Source organism: Neofelis nebulosa, chromosome 7, assembly GCF_028018385.1.
Source record: "Neofelis nebulosa isolate mNeoNeb1 chromosome 7, mNeoNeb1.pri, whole genome shotgun sequence".
Lineage (NCBI taxonomy): Eukaryota > Metazoa > Chordata > Mammalia > Carnivora > Felidae > Neofelis > Neofelis nebulosa.
In genome coordinates, this window is record NC_080788.1 from 123,182,598 (window position 1) to 123,202,751 (window position 20,154).

General features: G+C 41.6%; 2 protein-coding genes across 6 annotated transcripts in view; both read right to left on the bottom strand.

The window, feature by feature from the left end:
• Nucleotides 1-5,566, bottom strand: part of NOXRED1 (NADP dependent oxidoreductase domain containing 1) — a 21,309-nt gene extending 15,743 nt beyond the window's left edge. For 2 of the 4 annotated variants that reach the window (XM_058739830.1, XM_058739833.1), the window contains exons 1-2: nt 5,447-5,566; nt 1,256-1,427 (exon numbers count right to left, since the gene is read on the bottom strand). In XM_058739830.1, coding sequence (XP_058595813.1) covers nt 1,256-1,427; nt 5,447-5,483 — 209 coding nt within the window. In that variant the 5' untranslated portion in view covers nt 5,484-5,566. Of the gene's footprint in view, nt 1-1,255; nt 1,428-1,954; nt 2,324-5,446 lie in introns of those variants that run through there. The other 2 variants (XM_058739832.1, XM_058739831.1) reach the window with 2 other exon arrangements.
• Nucleotides 4,682-20,154, bottom strand: part of VIPAS39 (VPS33B interacting protein, apical-basolateral polarity regulator, spe-39 homolog) — a 24,699-nt gene continuing 9,226 nt past the window's right edge. Inside the window, exons 8-20 of one of the 2 annotated variants that reach the window (XM_058739827.1) lie at nt 19,054-19,146; nt 18,378-18,411; nt 17,783-17,885; nt 16,160-16,187; nt 12,837-12,910; nt 11,100-11,175; nt 10,522-10,656; nt 9,810-9,851; nt 9,392-9,481; nt 7,660-7,746; nt 6,983-7,072; nt 6,477-6,581; nt 4,682-5,729 (exon numbers count right to left, since the gene is read on the bottom strand). In XM_058739827.1, the coding sequence (XP_058595810.1) occupies nt 5,709-5,729; nt 6,477-6,581; nt 6,983-7,072; nt 7,660-7,746; nt 9,392-9,481; nt 9,810-9,851; nt 10,522-10,656; nt 11,100-11,175; nt 12,837-12,910; nt 16,160-16,187; nt 17,783-17,885; nt 18,378-18,411; nt 19,054-19,146 (978 nt within the window). In that variant the 3' untranslated portion in view covers nt 4,682-5,708. The remainder of the gene's footprint in view (nt 5,730-6,476; nt 6,582-6,982; nt 7,073-7,659; nt 7,747-9,391; nt 9,482-9,809; nt 9,852-10,521; nt 10,657-11,099; nt 11,176-12,836; nt 12,911-16,159; nt 16,188-17,782; nt 17,886-18,377; nt 18,412-19,053; nt 19,147-20,154) is intronic. The other variant, XM_058739828.1, reaches the window with a different exon arrangement.

The following is a 20,154-nucleotide window of genomic DNA, read 5'->3' on the forward strand; positions in this document are numbered from 1 at the left end:
TTCCTTCACTGTTTCCTATGCAGACAGCTGTCAATTTTCATTGACATCATGATAAGCATACCTTTTCTCACCCTACGCCTACTCTTTCTAGTTTGCTATTTCACTTTTGCATAGATCTGGGTAACCAGATAACTTAGCTTTTTTCAAACATGATTTATAAAAGTGGTGTATAAGGGAAAACAGACCTGAGAAACAGGATCAAGGGTTTGAGGCCACTCTTTCCAGAGGCTCACTTACTGGTTCTGGATGTGTTTCCTTGGCCCAAGGTGAACAAAGTCTAACCTCTGAATATATAAGGCATTGTTTTCTGTTGTTATACTATATTTGTTCTATATTTCTGTAAAAATTGGTCTTAAGCTCTGGAGTTTCCATATATACATCACAAGCCACATTCTATTTAAGTTTTCTAAGTTGAAAGGAAAGCATTTCCTCTGTGTCCAATCCTCCCAAATATAAAATGCCTCCGGAAGTTTCATATTTTGATTTCTCACCACTCATCTGGGACGCAACCAAAAGGTTTATGTTTTCTTATCAGTCAACCAATCAGCAAACTCATTAAGTAGACTGCCTCTTTGAGTATCTGCTGTATCTGTAACATGCTCAATTTAGATCTGGTCCCACCATCTAGGAGTTGATCTCATTTCAGAGAAAAGTAGTCTGGTGGCAGGGGAGCTACCAATGTTTAGGAGTAACCTAGAGTTATAGAATCCAGGAGTCTGGTCTTAAGTACCTTGCTCTCACACACTTCTTGTTTAAGTGTCTGAAGCCACATTGTACAAAGACACGAGAGGTCAGGACTAGACTGAGAGTATTCCTGGAATACTGTATTCATGTAAGTCACCTGGCCAAAAGGACCCCCAAAATTTCAGGTGGTTTTCCTGTTAGGGAGAATTCCACTATTAGCTTAGCCCCAAAATTTTCGGCCAATAGCCAGAGAATAGCTAGATATGGTAGCTGTAGAAGCCAAGTTGGTGGTCCCAATGAGGGATGAATGGCTGAATGAATGAACTGATCATTTAATCAATCTACCCACCAAAAGGTAATCACAAGCCACGCTTTGTTATGTAACCACAGCCAAGGGATTCTGGTATGCATTTCCTGGTGTTTCAGACCAGGAGTGATTGACTGTGGGTTGGAAAAGGTAGGAAGACACTCCCCCTGCCAAATCTATCCTCCAATATAAAAAGTTTAAGTCATTTGGATTCTCTGCAGTGGGATTCTTCTCCATCTGCCTTACCTCGGAGACCTAGCTTACCTCAAATTACAGAGTAGCTTGCAGAAGAAAGTTGCATGGGCACAGGCCTTGATCACCAGCCCTCGAGAACGGCCCTGCAAATACAGCCAGCTGCAGTCTTCCTCTTGAATCCCATACTCAAACTGCAGGGATTCAAGGTCCTCAAGCAAGTCCATTTCCAAGCCACCACCTCCTGCAGTGATAGATACCAATCAGTTTGGCTCCCTCTCTTAGAAGACAAGGGAATCTACACAGGAGGGTGTGTGTCCCAGTCACAAGCTCCTGTGATGGTGGGCTTCAGCACCTCTCTCCTCTCAGATTCTGTATTTGCAGTGTGAGTCCTGGAGGATTCCTAAGCTCTGACTGCTCACAGATCAGGAATATCTGGATTCATGAAAAACCTGAACAAAAATCCAAAGTGATGGTCATCTCCATAGGCTACAGCCACGTTTTTCAGCAGATGCACTTACTTTAGCAGTGGGTTTCACAGGTAGTTGTGGGCCAGGGCCTTGTCCCTTCTATTCCCTCCAAGATTTTAGAAATAGGACTGAACATGTACACACCACTTCAAAGGAATTCTTCCCTTTCACTCAACTCTGTGTTCCCCACAGGATAGGAAAGGGCCCAAATTTAACATGGTCTCTTTTCTAGGCCAAGGACATCTAGAGTTTTAGAAAATGAAGCCAGAGATATGTAAGCCCATTTACATATATCTCTCACCAACCAAAATGAGGAGAAGGTGGCTTTACTCCTAGGTACTTCGGGTCATGGAGAGTAAGAACTACATTTCTAGGGAGAATTACCCAAGAAAGTTGTCATTATGACTCCTTAGCTACCAGATTACTTCAGTCTCTGAGCCTTAAAGGGGCCAGCCCCACCCAGAGGTTTTCTAGACTTGCGTCATGAGGGCAGGAATTCTTTTTGCTACTCCTAGGAGCACTACACCAGGGCAGTATGGGATCCTCCCTTTCCTAACAGAAGGTTCTGGACATCTAGATTTTTCCCAGACTGGAATATCATACAGATCCCAGCACTACTCAAGGTGTTATTTTTCATACCTCTTCTTTTTATATTCAAGATACTGAAGAATAAGACAAGTAAATTCTTGGGATATAATGTACCCCATAGTGACTATAGTTAATTATACTAGATTATATACTTGAAATTTGCTAAGAATAGATCTTAAATGTTCTCACCACACACACAAAAGGGAACTATATGACAGATGTGTTAATTGGACTGTGGTAATCATTTCACAATATATAGCAAATCATCATGCTGTATACCTTGAACATATACAATTTTTATTTGTCAATTATACTTCAGTAACGGTGGGAAAACAATCAGTGATATTCAGAACTCTATTTTATAGCAATGGCAAAATTGAGACCAGAAATCAAAACTATTCAAATCTCTAATCCATTTTTTAAAAAGTAATCTCTATACCCAACGTGGGACTCAAACTCATGATCAAAAGCCTCATGCTGCATGGACTGAGCCAGCCAGGCACCCCTCTAATCTACTTTTTAAATTAAAAGAAATTGAAGTAAAACTCACATAACACAGCCATTTGGAAGTGAACAATTCAGTACATTTGCAGTGTTGTACATGCTCTGGAACCTCTAGTTTTAAAACATTTTTATCCTCCCAGTGAAAGGAAACCCTGTACCCATTAAGCAGTTACCCCCCACTTGCTCGCCACCCTCCTCAGCCCCTGGCACCGCAAATCTTTTTGTCTCTGTGGATTTACCTTTTTTCGCTATTTCATGTGACTAGAGCCATACAATATGTGACCTCTTGTGGCTGGCTTCTCTAGTCCTTTGCATAGAAGGGCTCCTATGTCATTCACAATCTCAGCACTTGAAGCGAAGAGTATGGAAATTCTCGTCAAGTCTGAGAAATACTTCCTTTGATCAAAACAGCGAGTAGGTCATCCTAATGTTGCAAGTGATATTTATTGTTCCAAAGGAAAGACAAGTTCAAAACCTCCCCACTCAGCACTGGTTAACCTGTACAGGCGTGGATTCTAGGCCCATCCTTCACTAATACATCCTCAAAAATGTGGATCCAGCGGTTGTGGCTTGGTAACATGTCAAGTTGGCGAAGCTGAGCTACATTTCCCAGAATTCCCTTCCCTGAATGTTTCCAGTTAGGGTGTGCCAAAGACTTTTGCACAGGATCTGGAAGGCTGAAGCAGCAGCCAGTTTGTGTTGCTTGCTTACAAGATCTGGGCAGGTACTTTGCTGGCGACCGTGTTGATGCGGAGCAGCAGCTGGACCCATGATCACTACACTTTCCCCTGGATCCTATTACAACTTCTCACACTCCTGGGCCAGGTTTGTGTTCAGTTTCGTGACAAAGACCACCAGCTAGTTTTGCCTGCAGGACACCCACATCCTCAACATTGGAGGCGGTGACAGCTGACACGGGTTCCTGTCCAGCCTCATGGCCTCCATGTTGTCCTTGCTTTCCCTCACATTTTATTCATCTTCCCTTCCCCAATGCCTGTCCTATGGACGTCCACCTCTACCACCAGATACGAAGACAACCTTCCATAGCCTGTTTAACCAATGGCCATACTTGAGTAAAGTCAGATCCCTGTAATGAATCCCACATATAGACAGACTATATACTCCTAGACATTCTGCTTCTCTAAATGAACCCTGATATACTAGTTAATAAGGTTAATGTGGTTTGTTATTGGCAAATAACTTGAGCACAATTTAGCAAATCCTGTTTCTTGAACAGCAAGACGGATGGTTAGGGAAGGAACTATGAGGTTACCTGGAATTGCAAAGGGGATCGCAAAGTGGAGGAGCAAGAGATAGAGTCTAATCCCCGGAAGCAGGGTTTGTCAGCATTTGCATTACTGACATTCTGGGCAGGATAATTCTTCGTTGGCAGGGGCTGTCCTACATGGTAGGATATTTAGCAGCATCCCTTGCTTCTACCCACTTGATGCCAGTAGCATTCACCAGTTGTGGCAACAAAGCTTCTCCAGATTTGGACAGTCTCCTGGGGCCCAAATTCTCCCAGTTGAGAACCACATGCATTTAAGCATGCTCTGTGCCTCTATACAACATCTCTTCTTTCTACCCCTTCACCTGCTCCACACAGTCACAGGAGCATAGACTTCTACAAGTTCCAAGAGAAACATGCCCCCCTATGACAGGTTAAGATAGTGAGTCCAGAGAGAAAGGGATTCACCCAACATCACACAGCTTGTCAGCAGCAGAGCTGGGACAAGAGGCCAGGTCTTTTGTCTCCAGGTACAGTGCTCTCTGTTAACCACATGGCTGTACTTTGCCATAAGCACCATTACTCCATGACCTGATGTGTGTTGACAGACTACTGAATGCAGTCACTGAGGCAGGTTTGTAGTGGTCCCAAGAGACAAGGCAATTATTTCATTGTTCTACACAAAACAATTGGGAGGGAAAAGAGAAGGCACCAAGGAAGAAATAGCTTTATTAGGAGTCTAGGCATGTCGGGGAAACCCAATTCAGTTATAGAGAAGAGAGGCTTCTATTGGTACAGAGCAGGAGGCTAGCACTCCAGAATACCCTCTTGAAAACCAAGCATGAAACTAAAACCTCCATCTTAATTAATATCCTAACTGTCTGAAATGCTGCTGAGTTTAGCCCTGGTGGACCTTCTGAAAGCTCCTAGTGAAATAATGAGATTTGTGCATAAAGGAAGAGCTCTCTAGCACTGCTGAATCTGAGCTCCATATAAAGTTATGGGTCTGGGGTGGGAGAAATAGGGGAAAAGATAACAGGGATGTCCTTATCTCCCACACAAGGCCATCTTGGTGTGCAGTGAAAGAGGAACCACAAGTCTCGAACAGAGGCTAGACTGGGGCAGCAGAAGGACACTGGCTGAAGAAACACGACGTCTGGGCACTCTCTGTCATTATGTGGAGGACTCTGTGCAGTCTGGTGTGAGGGCACCTCCAACAGCTCCTGGCTATACTGGCACCCCTTCCTGACGTCCCTTGAGAGAGAGCCATTTTGGTTCTATTCTGACTTCATTCAGAGCAGAACTGCCAATGTCCAGCACCAAGTCCAGGGTCATAATTAGCTGAGAGGGATGGAGTGGCCATCCTATGATCCCTGACCTCTTAGTCTAGGAGACTTCTTTTCTAGAGCAGTCATTTTCCCAGACCAAGAGAGATCTTGCCCAATATGGGCCCAATCTAGAAATTATTCCCACCTTCACTTGAGCACCAGGTGGAGAGAATCTTTCTCATGAGTCAGAGCTTTAGATCTTGGCCCTTAGATGATGATTCTTGGACAGAAGATCAGTCTGAAGCTGTCTGTGCCCAGACGCTGGTTTCTGTCCTAAGAGTAGCAGGCATTGCCTGTTGATGATGGGTCCAAAGCGATGTGATACTGTAATTCTCCCAACAAAGAGCACTCTCTACTATAGGCAGGAAAGGAAGAAATGAGGCAGGTTTCAGGGTAGCTAATGCCACTTAATTCTTCCATCGAATTTGCTGTGGAAAAGAACAAACAATGATCAGTTTCCACTGACCCCTACAGACAGGCAGGGGAATACAATAAAACAATGCTCACAGCTAGGTAAAGTAAGAATAAGGAGAATGGAGGGGGAAGTTGAAAAATGTTTTTCTAATATGTAGGGGAGTTTGCTTATTCAGAGATGAATTAAATACCCATTCTGTATCTTACAAGCCTGATTTAGGGCATTTATTCTGGCTCTGCCCTCCTCAGGACCAAGATTCACTAGCTTTAGATGACTCCATGGTAGGTTCCCAAATATCTAACAGGGAGCTAAGCTCTAGGTGAACAAAATGCTCAGTAATTTCATGCTATGAGAGATGAGTCAGTTGTGTTGCCCAAATAGCTAAAAGCTGTTTTAGCCACTTACTTCCAACCAGTAGATCATACCTGGCCCCAGAAAACTACCATCTGGATATTCTGCATCTGCAGCAGTCATTCCCATAGTCCCTGGACGTGTACCTCCTACCTGATGTGTTTAACGATTATCAAGGTACTATGTGAAATCTCAGCCCAAGGTCCCCAGATTACCCCTGGATCATCCCACATCTCAGGAGTAATTTCTGCCTTTCGAAGCAGCGCTTCAGACCGTTAGGCTCACAGACTCTTATGTCTATGATGCCCACCTAACTGTGACCCCATCTTGGCCTTGGGAATATATACTTGATGCTACTTTGGGGATCATCTCCTGAGACTGCTTGCAGGGGTAAACTGTAGCTGCTTACCGAGCTATTCAGAATGGCATCAATCTTCTCCTCCTCTGCAGATCCTTTATCCACTTTACTCCTGTATGCTAGCAACTGCTGACGATCCTTCAGGTCCCGGCAAGTCTGTACCAACACACAGCAATAAAACTTCCAATGAGCCTTCTCTACAAGGGTCTTTTTCTTCCTGCCACTCCCAACACTGGGCCAAGGTTCAAGGAGAGACTGAGAGGCTACAGTGGGAGGACAGTGGGGTCAGGCATCTACAGAATTTCTTACTGAAGAGCTCATGTGGCTGGATTCAGTTCTATGAATTCTCTGAATGCAACAAATTTATAAAAAAAGAGAGGTCAAAGGGCTGGGAAAATAATACAGGAGAACAGGTCTCCAAACTAACTCTTGCCAGATCATCTTGTCTGTTAAAGCCAAAATTGAAAGAAGTACCATAGGATCTAGACAGAGAAGATCATAATCCCCCACTCTCCACTGAGGGTCTAACTCAGGCTTCTCCTTTCTTAGGGACTCACATCAATGACGACATCATGGCACTTGAATTTGGTGGCTAAGTTCAACTTTGTGTCCGCATCTTCCACCAGATTAACATACTCTTGTAATATCTATAGGAAGAGGTACTTCTGATTAATGACTCCCAGACTCATAAAACAAAGAGCTCTAAAAGCTACACAAAAAAAATCCTGAGGAAGGCATGAGTTCCATATCGGATGTCTACAATTCCCACCATCAACCATAAGACTAGTTCTGCAATGGGGAGTGAGGTGGACTCTATGCGGTACTTCCATGCTGGCCCAGGAGAGACAGGAAGAGCACACTCTGCCTTACCCTATAATTAGACATCCATGCCAGCAACAGGTGTGTTCTAGATCTGATCCAGTGCTGTGCTCAGTGCTACTTGATGTCCTTTGTCACTGAGCTCTCCTTTTGTATCATTTGAGTAATATGTCAGTGCTCCACACGGGCTAAACACAGTAGATGCTCCTCAGAGAGGGGCAGTCTGGGATTCCTTCTAAAGGGCAGAGGAGAACTTTCCTACCTGACCTTTTCTATATCAAGATCCACTGCAGCTACTATATTGTCTTTAAGATAAGACCAGAGCAGATCAAGTCTCCCATCACTGACCAGTAAGAGGCTAAAAGTTAGGTCTCCTAGAGGATCCTGTACCCAACTCTCTTTAGGAGGCCATTACCTGGACAGGGGCACTATTCTTGTGCAAAATTTCTACAACCCGATGGAAGCCAATGGGCGCTCTCTTCTTGGTGTAGCCCAGCCAGTTCTGAAACGGGAAGATGAGGCAGCAGTAGCTAGACAAGAAAGACTCAACACACTTTGTAACCATTCATTTTATGGTCAGACTAGAATAACACGGTAGGGAGTGTGGATGGATGGGAGGTGGGAGATAGAGAAGAGAAACGAGTTTTTCAGAAAAGTCAAGGAATTTAACAGGATGGAAAAAGAGTCAGAGACAAGAAATAAGTTCTTAGATCTACAGGAAGAGAAAAGTCTATGAAATATGGCTAAATGAAGCAACTTACTTAAGAATACTTGTAGTATGAACTTATCTGGGTAGAAAAAAATTCTATCTTCCACGTGTTTATATTCATATAAATATATTTGTAAATTTGTGAGAAGTCTGGGAAATTACCATCAAACTTTTAAGTGTCTGCCTTGAGGAAGGGACTGAAATAGGAGCAGGTAGACAATTGATAAGGAACAATGGATAAGGAACTTCATGTTATTTGACTGTCTATGCTCTCGTGTGTGTGTGTGTGTGTGTGTGTGTGTGTGTGTGTATGCATGCATGCATATATACAGCGGGGAGGCTGGCTGCCTCAGTTGGTGGAGCATGCGACTCTTGATCTCAGGGGCTGTGAGTCTGAGCCCCAGCCTGGGTGTGACGATTACTTAAAAATAAAATCTTAAAAACAAAAAAACAAGTAAGAACCACCTAACAAAGGGAAGAAACAAAATTCTCAAACCTATAGTACAAAAAAGGATATTTAAAATATAAACAAATAGAGACAACCAAAGTAATGTAAGATCCTTGATTGGATCCTGACAGCAAACACAAAAACATAAAGTTTTAAAGAGCCAATTTGAATATAGACTATACATATGATATTATAATATTAACGTTAAGGGCCTGGGTGGCTCAATCAGTTAAGCACACAACTCTTGATTTCAGCTCAGGTCATGATCTCACAGTTCATGTGATCAAGCCCCCTGTCAGAGCCTGCTTGGAATTCTCTCTCTCCCTCTCTTTCTATGACCCTCCCCCACTTGCGTTTTGCCTCTCCCTCTCTCAAAATAAATACATTTTAAAAATATATTAACACTGGGGCGCCTGGGTGGCTTGGTCGGTTAAGCGTCCGACTTTGGCTCAGGTCACGATCTCACGGTCCGTGAGTTCGAGCCCCGCGTCGGGCTCTGAGCTGACAGCTCAGAGCCTGGAGCCTGTTTCGGATTCTGTGTCTCCCTCTCTCTCTCTGCCCCTCCCCTGTTCATGCTCTGTCTCTCTCTGTCTCAAAAATAAATAAACGTTAAAAAAAAAAAAAAAATTAAAAAAAAAAATAAAAATATATTAACATTAAATACCCTGAAATTGATAATATTGTGGTTATAAATGAAATAAATGCTTAAGTATTCAAGGGAAAAGTGTCACGATGTCTGCAATTCACTTTTAAATGGTTCAGCAAAAAAAGAGAAAGTAGATATGGCAAAATGTTAATAAACTAGTGAAATAAGTAAAGACTATTTGTGTTTATCATACTATTCTTTCAATTTTTCCTTCAGTTTGACAAATAAAAGGTTGGAGGAAAAATGTAAACCAGTAACTAGAACTTGAGATTCCCATGAGGCATGAGGTCACTAGACGGTAACTCCGAGGCCCCAGAAGCACCACACAATCCCAGGGCACCCACCTTTGTGGTAAAGAGGGCATCTACATCATGCCAGGCCCGAAGCTTGGCACGAGCGGCCAGGGCCGTCAGCACATACTGTTTATCTGGGATCTAAAAAACAGAGACCAGAGGAATTAAGGGTAAGTAGAAATGCATCAGGGAGAATTCTAGAAAAGACAGGCAAAAATATCCCCTGGGGTTGATTCTGTCCCTTAAAATGCACAAATCTCTCAAGTCATCAAGAACCTTCTCACTCCCAAGCCCCAGCACCACCGTAAGCCATTCGGTTGCAGTCTTTCCTTCACTTCCCACAAACTCAGTCCTTTCCACCTTTAACTGTGAATATTAAGGGACTTCTTGTGCAGGGTTACAAAGCAATATCCACTCCACGTAGTTACCCTGATACTACCTTACCCAACAGTGACCAATTTATATCTACCTTAAATGTCTTCTTCAGGTTGACTGGACTGCTGAACGTCCCCTAGGATGAAAGTAGAGAAGGAATTTTAGTGTTATTGACTTTCTCAAATACCACCTAATCTAACATTTTCTTTTTACTACATTTCACTCTGTAGCCATTTAAACACAGAAAATAATTTAAGAGAAAACTCCACCAGGTCTAATAGGATACCACAACTTGGCTGAATGAAAGTGGATTAATACATGTATTTCCCAATTTTAATGTCAATCTTGTGACCATTATGATCATTCCCACCTACTACCATTAAACTCAAATCTCTTCAAAAAACAAAATTTTTTAGAGTACTCACAAATACTTAACACCCTGCTCTTCTCTGTACCATGCAAATCCATTTGAAATTATGGACCTTTGAACAGGGACTGCTGTGGGACCAGCACTGGTAAGACAGAATGTGCTATGCCAGCATGCCAGCTCACCGGAAGCCACACAAGCCCTTACAAACCTCTTTTTCCCACTTGGCCCACCCCTTCTGAGCACAGAAAGTCAAATAACAATGAAGTTCCTTATCCATTGTTCCTTATCCTTTCTGAGGGCCAGGAAAGCTTCCAGGTGGACTTCCAAAAACTATATACACCCATTGTTAAGAGCACAAGGAAATAACTGGCTTTGAAGTATATTCCTCTTGTGCAGTGCGAGTGTATGGGGTCTTTCTTTCACATTTTGCCTATACCTCAGCCTCCGTGTAATGGTAGAAGCAGGAGTAGAAAAGCGTGGTCACTAATGGCATGTTGAGGATAGAAGCTTTGCGGGGGTGCTTCCGGAAGATCTCAGTCTGTCCTGCTGATTCTAGATGCCGATCATTTGCCTGTGAGTGAAACAAGTGAAAAAAACAACAATGTCCACAGAGTAGAGGTAGGAAAAAAACATTAAATACTACAGCAGTTGTGTTTCCTATCCTAGGAAAGAGGCAAAGATGAGAAAAAGAAACTGCCCAGGATATCCCAAGGGAGTTTAAAAACCATAAAATGATGACAGAGCCATGTTGAATGGAGGAAAGACTGGAGAAGTAAGGATGAAATGGAAGTTCTAGGAGGAAGAGAAAATACTTCCAGGTTAACAGCAAGTGAGAAGGAAAAGGATGCCTGAGAACAATGGAGGGAAAAGGGCGATCATGTAAAGAGGAAATGAAAGGCTCTCGCAGAGTGTAACAGGAAATGACATATATGACAGAGCACAGAAGTCTCCTAGATGCTGAATGACACTGAGCACTGGCATTGAAGCAGAAAACGTAGAGACAAGGAGTCTAACCTCAATAATGATCTGACGTTCCAGGAGGGTGTAATGGTCTTGAATATGTGCAGAATCTTCTGCTGAAAATGGCAAACTGGTAGAGAGCCAGAAGGTTAGCGCCTCTTTTTCTACTAAAACAAGAAACAAACCCAACTAAACCAAAACTCCACTGTAAGCACAAGAGGCTCACAGCGCTTCACAAATCTGATCCCAATGCACCTTTAGACCATCCCTGAAAGGCAGAGAGAGAGAAAGCAGAAAACCGAATAGACCTTTGACTAGGATTCTGTATTTAAGGTTTTGCCACTTCAGGAGGGATCCTGATCAGCACCTGGCTGGCTCAGCTGGTAGAGCGTGAGACTCTTATTAATCTCAGGGTTATGAGTTCAAGCTCCATGTTGGGTGGAGAGATTACTTGAAGAAAAATAAAATCTTTAAAAAAAAAAAAAAAAAAAAAAAAGGAAGGAAGGATCCTCCAAGTCTACAAGATGTATGTAGTCATCAGTGGTTGTGCTGAGGAATTAGAATCCTCTCACTGTGGGAGCTGGTGACAAATGAGATACTGAGTGAGTGAGCTTAGCCAACTGCCTATCACCCACAACCCAGTGAAGTGCTGTGGTTTCTTACTGCAGAGAAATAAGGTACAATTAAATTACAAGGCATGGTGGTACATTTATAGATTGATAAAGATCTCACAGATCTACACAAACTTGATCAAGGGTCCCCACCTTTCATCTTACATGTGAAAATGTTAAGAGACAAACAGCGTCTTGCCTAAAAGTCATACATGGTAAGTCAAGGGGTAAGGCCAGGAATAGAAGCCAGATTTTAAGCTTCCAGTTCACAGATCTCTCCTTTAGAAAGTGCTTAGTCCCATACTCCACTCACTCCTGGAAGAATTCTGAAACTCAATTACACTATCCCAGAGAAGCAATAGGTTTCATTTCCTTCACTATTCCAACTTTTCTCTTGGTTCACCAGAGGCCACTATGACATAGCTCAGTATTTGATAATGTTCAAATTAAGGATTGCACAAAGACAAATTTCTAAATGTGAAACCGGGCACTCAACGTCCCATTAGGGACTAAAGCAACCATGAATACCGAACCTGAAGTAAGGCCTACCGGGAAGACTCTATACCTGTCTTGAAAGATAGAGGGAAGCAAGTTTCAGCCCAAGATAACAAAGCATTTTATGATAATGAAGGTTATTCAACAATAAAATAAGCTACTTCCAAGAGCAGTGAGTGCATATCACTGGAAGAATAATATACGGGCTGGTTTTTACAGGGACTTACATCCTGGATAAACACCTAGGCTGAATCAGTGGTTCTTGTGCTTTGGGGTCTCAAGGACCAGTAACACTGAAAATAATATGGAAGGTAAAGTGTTGCCGACTTTTTATTTTAATATATGAGGTCATAAAAAAATTCCAATGCATTTTGTCACCAAAAAAAGGAAGGAGAGGATGGAAAAAAAAAATTCCAGAATAAAAGGCAGTCTTCAAATAAAATAAATTCAGCGGTAGAAAAAACCCTCTTTTTATTGCCTTTATTTTTCTCAACTTACTACCCATCAGTGAAAACTCTACTGGGGAATTAATTTTGGAATCACTTCACTGAATGAGACCATCTTTAATGATGCTTATATGACCCACTATTAGGCTTTCCTTTCAACTACCTATCCACTCCCTTAGCCTCTTCGCTTCTCTGTTTAAGAAGATTTATGCTTAAAAACATTTCTCCCCCATACTTACCCAATGCAGGTCTTAAGAAATTCTTTTCGTTTCTCGGGGTCCTGAATGTTCAAGTGCTCTCGATAATGAGACAGCTACAATTTAAAAAAAAAAAAAAAAAAGGCAGGCTTTGAGTTATTTTGTCTCCTTAGAAGGCTGAGTTAGCTATGTAACTAGACCTTCCACCCTTAAAAACTAAATTCTTCATTATCAGAGATTCCTCCGGGTGTGGATGGGTGTGCGGGTGTGGAGAGGATAAACAGTGATTCAAAATTGCTCTTCAGGGGCACCTGGCTGGCTCAGTAAGTAGTGCATGTGACTTTGTTTTTTTCTTTTTAACGTTCATTTATTTTTGAGAGAGAGAGAGAGAGAGTGAGTGTATAAGCGGGGGAGGAACAGAGAGAGGGGGAGACACAGAATCCCAAGCAGGCTCCAGGCTCTGAGCTGTCAGCACAGAACCCAACGTGGGGCCTGAACCCACGAACCACGAGACCGTGACCTGAGCTGAAGTCGGACACTTAACTGACTGAGCCACCCAGGCACCCCAGTGTATGCGACTCTTGATCTCAGGGTTATACAGATTACTTCAAAAAAAATCTTCAAAATCACTCTTTGGTTTATTTATAACTGCAATATCTAATACAGTAACCATTACCCATATCTGGTTTACATTTACATTTAAATGATTTAAGTTAAATTAAACAATTCAGATCCTTAGTTACAGTAGTCATTTTTTTAAGTGTACAAAAGCTACATGTGGACTAGTGGCTACCATATCCAGTAGCACAGATACAGAATGCTGCCATCATCGTAGGAAGCTCTATTTGGACAGCTCTGGCCTACAATGAAGCACTGAGTAGCTGAGCACCCAGCTTTACTCTAAAGTTTGGCTTTAGCCTATTTAACTAAAACCAGCTTTTGCTTCAGCCTTAGCCTTTCAAAAGGCCAAAGAGCTAAATGCTTACTTCAACATTATTTTTGGCATCCTTGACCTTATACACAATCAATGGTAGCATGATCCTGTAAATACCTAATAATTGACAACATCAGTAACACAAGTAAGGCAAGTCATCTGATTCACTGTTGACACATGAAGACTCACATTCAAATACCGTAAGTCATACATATAACTCTGAAAGACAATCTTCTTATGTGCTTTCTATTTTGGAATTCTGAAAAAGGAACTGAAGATTAAATCCCTATTTGGGACGCCTGGGTGGCTCAGTCGGTTAAGTGTCCAACTTCAGCTCAGGTCATGATCTCACATTTCCTGAGTTTAAGCCCAGCGTCAGGCTCTGGGGCTCTCTGCTGTCAGCACAGAGTCCACTTTGGATCCTCTGTCTCCCTCTGTCTCTGTCCCTCCCCCACTTGCACGTGAGCACATTTGTGTTCTCTCTAAAATAAACATTAAAAATTAAAAATAATTAAAAAGTTAGTCCCTATTTATTATTACAAGCGCTAATTGATGCAATAATTTATGATGGTTATAAAAGTTGAGATTTTATGCACAATTATTAAAAACTTTCCAAAAATAAAAAATAAATAGATTAGGGGCACCTGTCTGGCTCAGTTGGTAATGCATGCAACTCTTGATCTTGGGGTTGTGAGTTCAAGCCCTACGTTGGGTGTAGAGATTACTTAAAAATACAATCTTTCATAAATAAATAAACAGATTGACAGTTAATATGAATATTAAGAGAATGAACTAGCTTTAAGAAGGACAGTACATACTTTTAGGAACAAGTATATAAAAATGTAAATGATAACATAGAATAATAGAAATTATATCATAATCTAATCTTCATAAAATGTTTGGTATACAATCATTCCTAGTATTAAAGAAAACAATCTTTGAGAGTTATGGTTTATTTTTATTGTTCAATTCCATTTGGCCTTAAGTCTTTCAGGAAAGTCCTACTTAGGTAACCTTCCCACTCTGTGAGGAGAAACTGAAAGGAGACTATCATCAGCTTTGTCAATTCTCAAATTCGTAAGGTTGGAAAACTCCAAATTTATATAAAACAGCATGCATGTAAATCTGAATCTTCAATTCAAATACAATAGAGAATAGGAAGAAAATAAAGTTTTAGAAGAAAATGCGTTACCCAAACACATCTATTTTCACTAATCAAACTTCAAAACAACAAACTTCTTAAGAATGCTGTATGAAGAAAATTCCCTACAGCTTCCAATCTATGGAGATCAGGGGCGCTTCAGTGGCGCAGTTGGTTAAGCATATGACTTCGGCTCACCTCATGATTTCATGGCTCATGAGTTCGAGCCCCGTGTTGGGCTCTGTGCTGACACTCAGAGCCTGGAGCCTGCTTCAGATTCTGTGTCTCCCTCTCTCTGACCCTCCCCTGCTCACACTCTCTCTCTCTCTCTCTCAAAAAAAAAAAAATAAATGAACATAAAAAAAAAAAATCTATGGAGATTAAAAATGTAAACAAAAAGCTTTTCAAAATGATTGCTACAGACTGCCAATCACTTTCAGTAGATTAAGATAAAGGATTTTTGTGATTGTTCCATGCCTTGAATATTAAGTAAAAGTTCCTTTTACAAAATGTGACTGAAAAAACATTTTCCTCTATTTTATTCTGCTGTGTGAAGAAGATTAGCAAGATTATTAAGCCTGCCAGCTGAATGTGAGCACTGATAACACCACAAACGTGTGGTGTAGTGACTGAAGGGACAATTCTGCCATGGATATGCTAAGGAATTCTTACCCCTGCACTACAATGGCAAACTTTTAAAAGTATATCTCTACATTTTTAATAAAATAATGAAATTTTTGGTACAATTTCAGATTTATTCTGGTATTCCAGGAGTTTATTCTGTAATGGTGAAAATCTGCCAAAAATCAGTGTGCACACTTGGCCATTCAGCCCTCAGCCAAAATGTGTATTGGGTGCAGCCCAGCTTGACCTATCTTCCTTCTTGACCTATATCTGCTTTCCAATCCCTCTTAACTCTCCAACATTTTCTAGTATTAGAAGCCAAAACCCAAAAGCTCCTACAAACCAGGAACTGAAAACAACTAAGAACTAAAAAACAAATTACAAATTGACCAGGCCAGTTTTTATTCATTTATTCAAAAAAGTGTTTATTGACACGCCCAATCAAAAGAGCATATAAAAAGAAACAGTACATCATTTGGATTTAGTTTTCAGGCTTCCCAGTGCCTTTCCCTTCCGGATGCAATCAATACCAAAGGAAGGAAACTGTTAACTAGTCTGGGATCTTGGAGGCTGGGTTTTGGCTTAGATTTCTGGGATCTTGGAGGCTGGGTTTTGGCTTAGATTTCTGTTAAACAGGTCCCCAACTGAAACAAAGGCCACACTTACCGCAAGCTCTTCTGTTCTATCTAGGAACCTGGGAAGAAGCAGAAGGGAGCAGGGCATTTTTATCTATTAATGTGTGGCAGTATAACCTCACAAAATAGGATGGGTGCTCTAGGAGAAACACAATTCAAACTCATTTGCCTCCATAAATAAAATAAGCCCTCCTCTTAAAATTTCTATGAGCAACCTCTTCAAAACACATGGTGGATCAGGTATGATTGTTCCCCTGATCGCTCTAGCTGAGAAAGAAGCAAGGACAAGAAGGCATTGCAGGACAGTAATAACTTTGTAATGATAACAGGTCTGATAGGCTCAGAGCCTCCACAAAACCTTAGCCCACAGTAATCTTACAGGGTTTTTTGGAAAGATTAAAGCCCTCTTCTGTCAGAACAATCCTGGAAACAGATTTTCTATATTATTCTGCTGTTTTCACTTAGTGTAGAATGGGTTTTGTCTATCCCAAAGGTGGTAAGACCTTGGAGAACAAGGACATTGTCTTCTGATTCTTTCTTATTCTGAATGAACCACTGTAACTAACATCACTGCTTTGGCCTAGAGGTGATGCCTAATAAAGCCTCGTTGATCGGGAGGGAGGGAGGGAGGGAGGGAGGGAGGGAAGGAAGGAAGGAAGGAAGGAAGGAAGGAAGGAAGGAAGGAAGGAAGGGAGGGAGGGAGGGAGGGAGGGAGGGAGGGAGGGAGGGAGGGAGGGAGAGAACAGCCTGCCTCAATGAACATGTCTTCTGCAAATTCCTGGCTAACATCTGTAATCTTGGCCCTAACCAGGTGATCTGCTTTTCCCACCATAGTCTTGGGGCAGCTCATCACTGTGCTGAAGTCACTAGGTAATTGGAGTTACCATGGGCCACATTATCAGCCTAAACAAAGGTTCTAACCCCTTTCCTGACATTGAAGGAAAGACATAATATACATTTTAATCTAAGGGCAGGAAAGTCTCTACTGATTAGAATGAGATAGGGAAGGAAGGAAAACATGGTAGAAGATATTCTCCTGCCCCTGACCACCAGCACATATGCCTACCTCTTGCCTCTCTACCTATTAGAATCCTACCTAGTCTCAATTCCTAAACACCTCCATGCGGCTTTCCTTGGGTATCCTGACTAAAGATTGTTATTTTCTTCTTTTGCTCTTCCACCGTACTTCCCACTGGCATCATTGGGGACCAAGCAATAAAAGATACCTTTATTCTGAGTCTTTTATAACAAAATGCTTAAAAATATTAATACAGCCTACGTATTAAGCTAAGTGCTTTTCCCACACTAACTCTTTTAATCTTCATAATGACCTGCCGGGTACAAATCATCATTTCCATTGTACAGGTTTGGAACTGATGCTTGGAAAGGTTGGGCAACTTGCTCAAGGTCACTCTATGAACTAAGTGGTGTTGCCAGTATTCAATGCAGGTATGTTTGACTCCAGGGCCTCCTTCTTAACCACCTGCTATACTGTCACTTTATCACATGCTGAGGTGCATTACTAGTTATCCCATCACCATTTCAGTATCTTATCTAATAACAAAAAAAGGACAATGTCTTTTCTCTTTGTATTCTCCAGCGTGCTTTGAATAAAGACTCAGTAAACTTCATAGACAAGATGATCAGTTCTTACCTGAAGAGGTCTAAAAGCAACTTTTGATCCCCTATTTCTTTAAGGAAGTGAATGAGATGTCTCAAAGCAACCTGTCGCACCTCCAGCTCTCGGAAGAGGATATCTGGCAGGCAGGAAATAGTTAGGTGGGGAAGATTAAAGCCTATTACTCAGGTGTGAAATTGGTCTCCCTCCTCATACATTCCAAACATCTCAGAGCCAATCACAAGCAAGGAACAGCTTTTTATGGTACCCATTCCTCTGGCTCAATCCACCATCAATGCACTCCATGGTCCAGGGCAACTCTTAGCCATTCAGTCAGCCTTCACCAACTCAACCAGCAGGCACCTAGCATGGACTCTGAAGTCCTCAAATCAACACAGCCATCTGTCTGTCTAGTAAATAGGGACACTTTGAAGTGAATAGACTTATCACCCTACAGGATGAAAAACTGCCCTCAAGAGATGAGATGGATACTCTGAAGTCTTAGGCCATCCCAGCTGTCTCAGAAACAGAATTGATGATGGTGAATTCTGATAAAAGCCACAATGACATTCTCCCTTCAAATGTAGCAGGTTATCTTGTCGACTGAAGATTTCTCTCAACCCATGCTCACCTTTGCTCAGTGTCCTCTTCAGGAAGATCAGAACCTAGAGGAAAGGAGAACAAAGAATAAATTACTCTGTGTAACCTTTCAAACGCAAAGCCCTGCCCTGAGCTCCTGATGTCTAGAAATGATGTCAGCAACACATTAGGCATCTTGGCAGATGTCTAAGAGAAGTCCACCTGCCCATTCCCACACTGGCAAGAGACACCCCCTCTGAGAGACTGCTCTCATACCTCTTCTCTCTCAGATTACTTTTTAGAAGCCAACCTGCTGCTTCCTGATTATAATCAAGAGTTCCACATACAATGCATGTCCTGCCAGCTGAGCCTCAGAGCATGTATTACTGAGAATCCTACACTTTAAGAGGAATCGAGGGGGCGCTTGGGTGGCTCAGTTAAGCATCTGACTCTTGGTTTTAGTTCATGGTTTGTGAGTTCAAGTGCTGCATCAAGCTCTGTGCCCACAGCACAAAGCCTGCTCAGGATTGTGTCTCTCCCCATCTCTGCCCCTTCCATGCTCTTGCTCTCCCTTTCTCTCTCTTAAAATAAACAAACAAATAAATAAGAGAAATCTAGGATCGTTACTAGACATTTAACCTAAAATGTTAAAGTCCTATTCTGATTGGACTTTGAGAAACTACTGAAAACAACAATTAAACAAACGACAAACAAAACCCAAAACTTACTGCAGTAATGACATTTCCATCATGCATGCTTACTGCTTCCTCTAGGAGTTGTAGCTTGTCCTGTAAGGAGCGGAATCTTTCTAGTGAGCAGGCCTGGCAAAATAAGAACAGAATTAGTGTGCAAGAAAGTCCTGATGTCCTGATGAAGTCCTGCCAAAGTCAATGGGTAGAGAGATCACCTGTTCTCTTTTTAAGGAGGTATAATTTGCATACAATAAAGTCTACCCTATTCAACTGTAAAATTCAGTGAGTTTGACAAGTTCATATACTACCATAATCAAGATACAGAACAACTCCATCACCCCAAAAAGTTCCTTGTCAGCTATGATGTCAACTCCCCCCCCACCCAATCTCTAGCCCCTCACAACCATTCATCTGTTTTTAATCACCAAAGTTTTCCCTTTTCTAGGATTTCAGAAACAGAATCATACATATGTACTCTTTCACATTTGGCTTCTTTTACTCAATTTCACTTTTTTTGTTTGTTTTGTTTTTAGTAGGCTCCACACCCACATGACTTGAACTCATGACCCTGAGATCTAGAGACACATGCTCCACTGACTGAGCCAGCCAGGTGCCCTTCAAGATCACATTTCTGAGATGAATCAATACATTGTGGTGAGTACCACTAATTTATTCCTACTTACTGGTAAACAGTTTGCCATTGTATGGACATATCACCATTTATCCATTTATCTCCTGAGGGATATTTGGGTTATTTCTACTTTGGGGGCTATTATAAATGAAGCTGTTACAAAAATTTGTATACAAGTCTTTGAACATAAGTTTTCATTCCTCTTGGATTATATATGTCTAGCAATGAAGTTAAGTGTATGTTTAACTTCATAAGAAGGTGCCAGACTATTTTCCAGAGTAGTTTTAACATTTTCCCTTCTTGCTCTCAGTGTACCACAGTTCTGGCTCCTCCACAGCATCCCAATGCTTGGTATGATCAATACTTTTAAGTTTAGCCACTCTAGTGGCTATACAGTGGTATCTCACAGTTTTAATTCACATTTTCTTGATAACTGTTAATGTGAAAGAACTTTTCAAGTGCTCTTTGGCTATTCACATATCTTTTTTTGATGTAACTGGTTACAT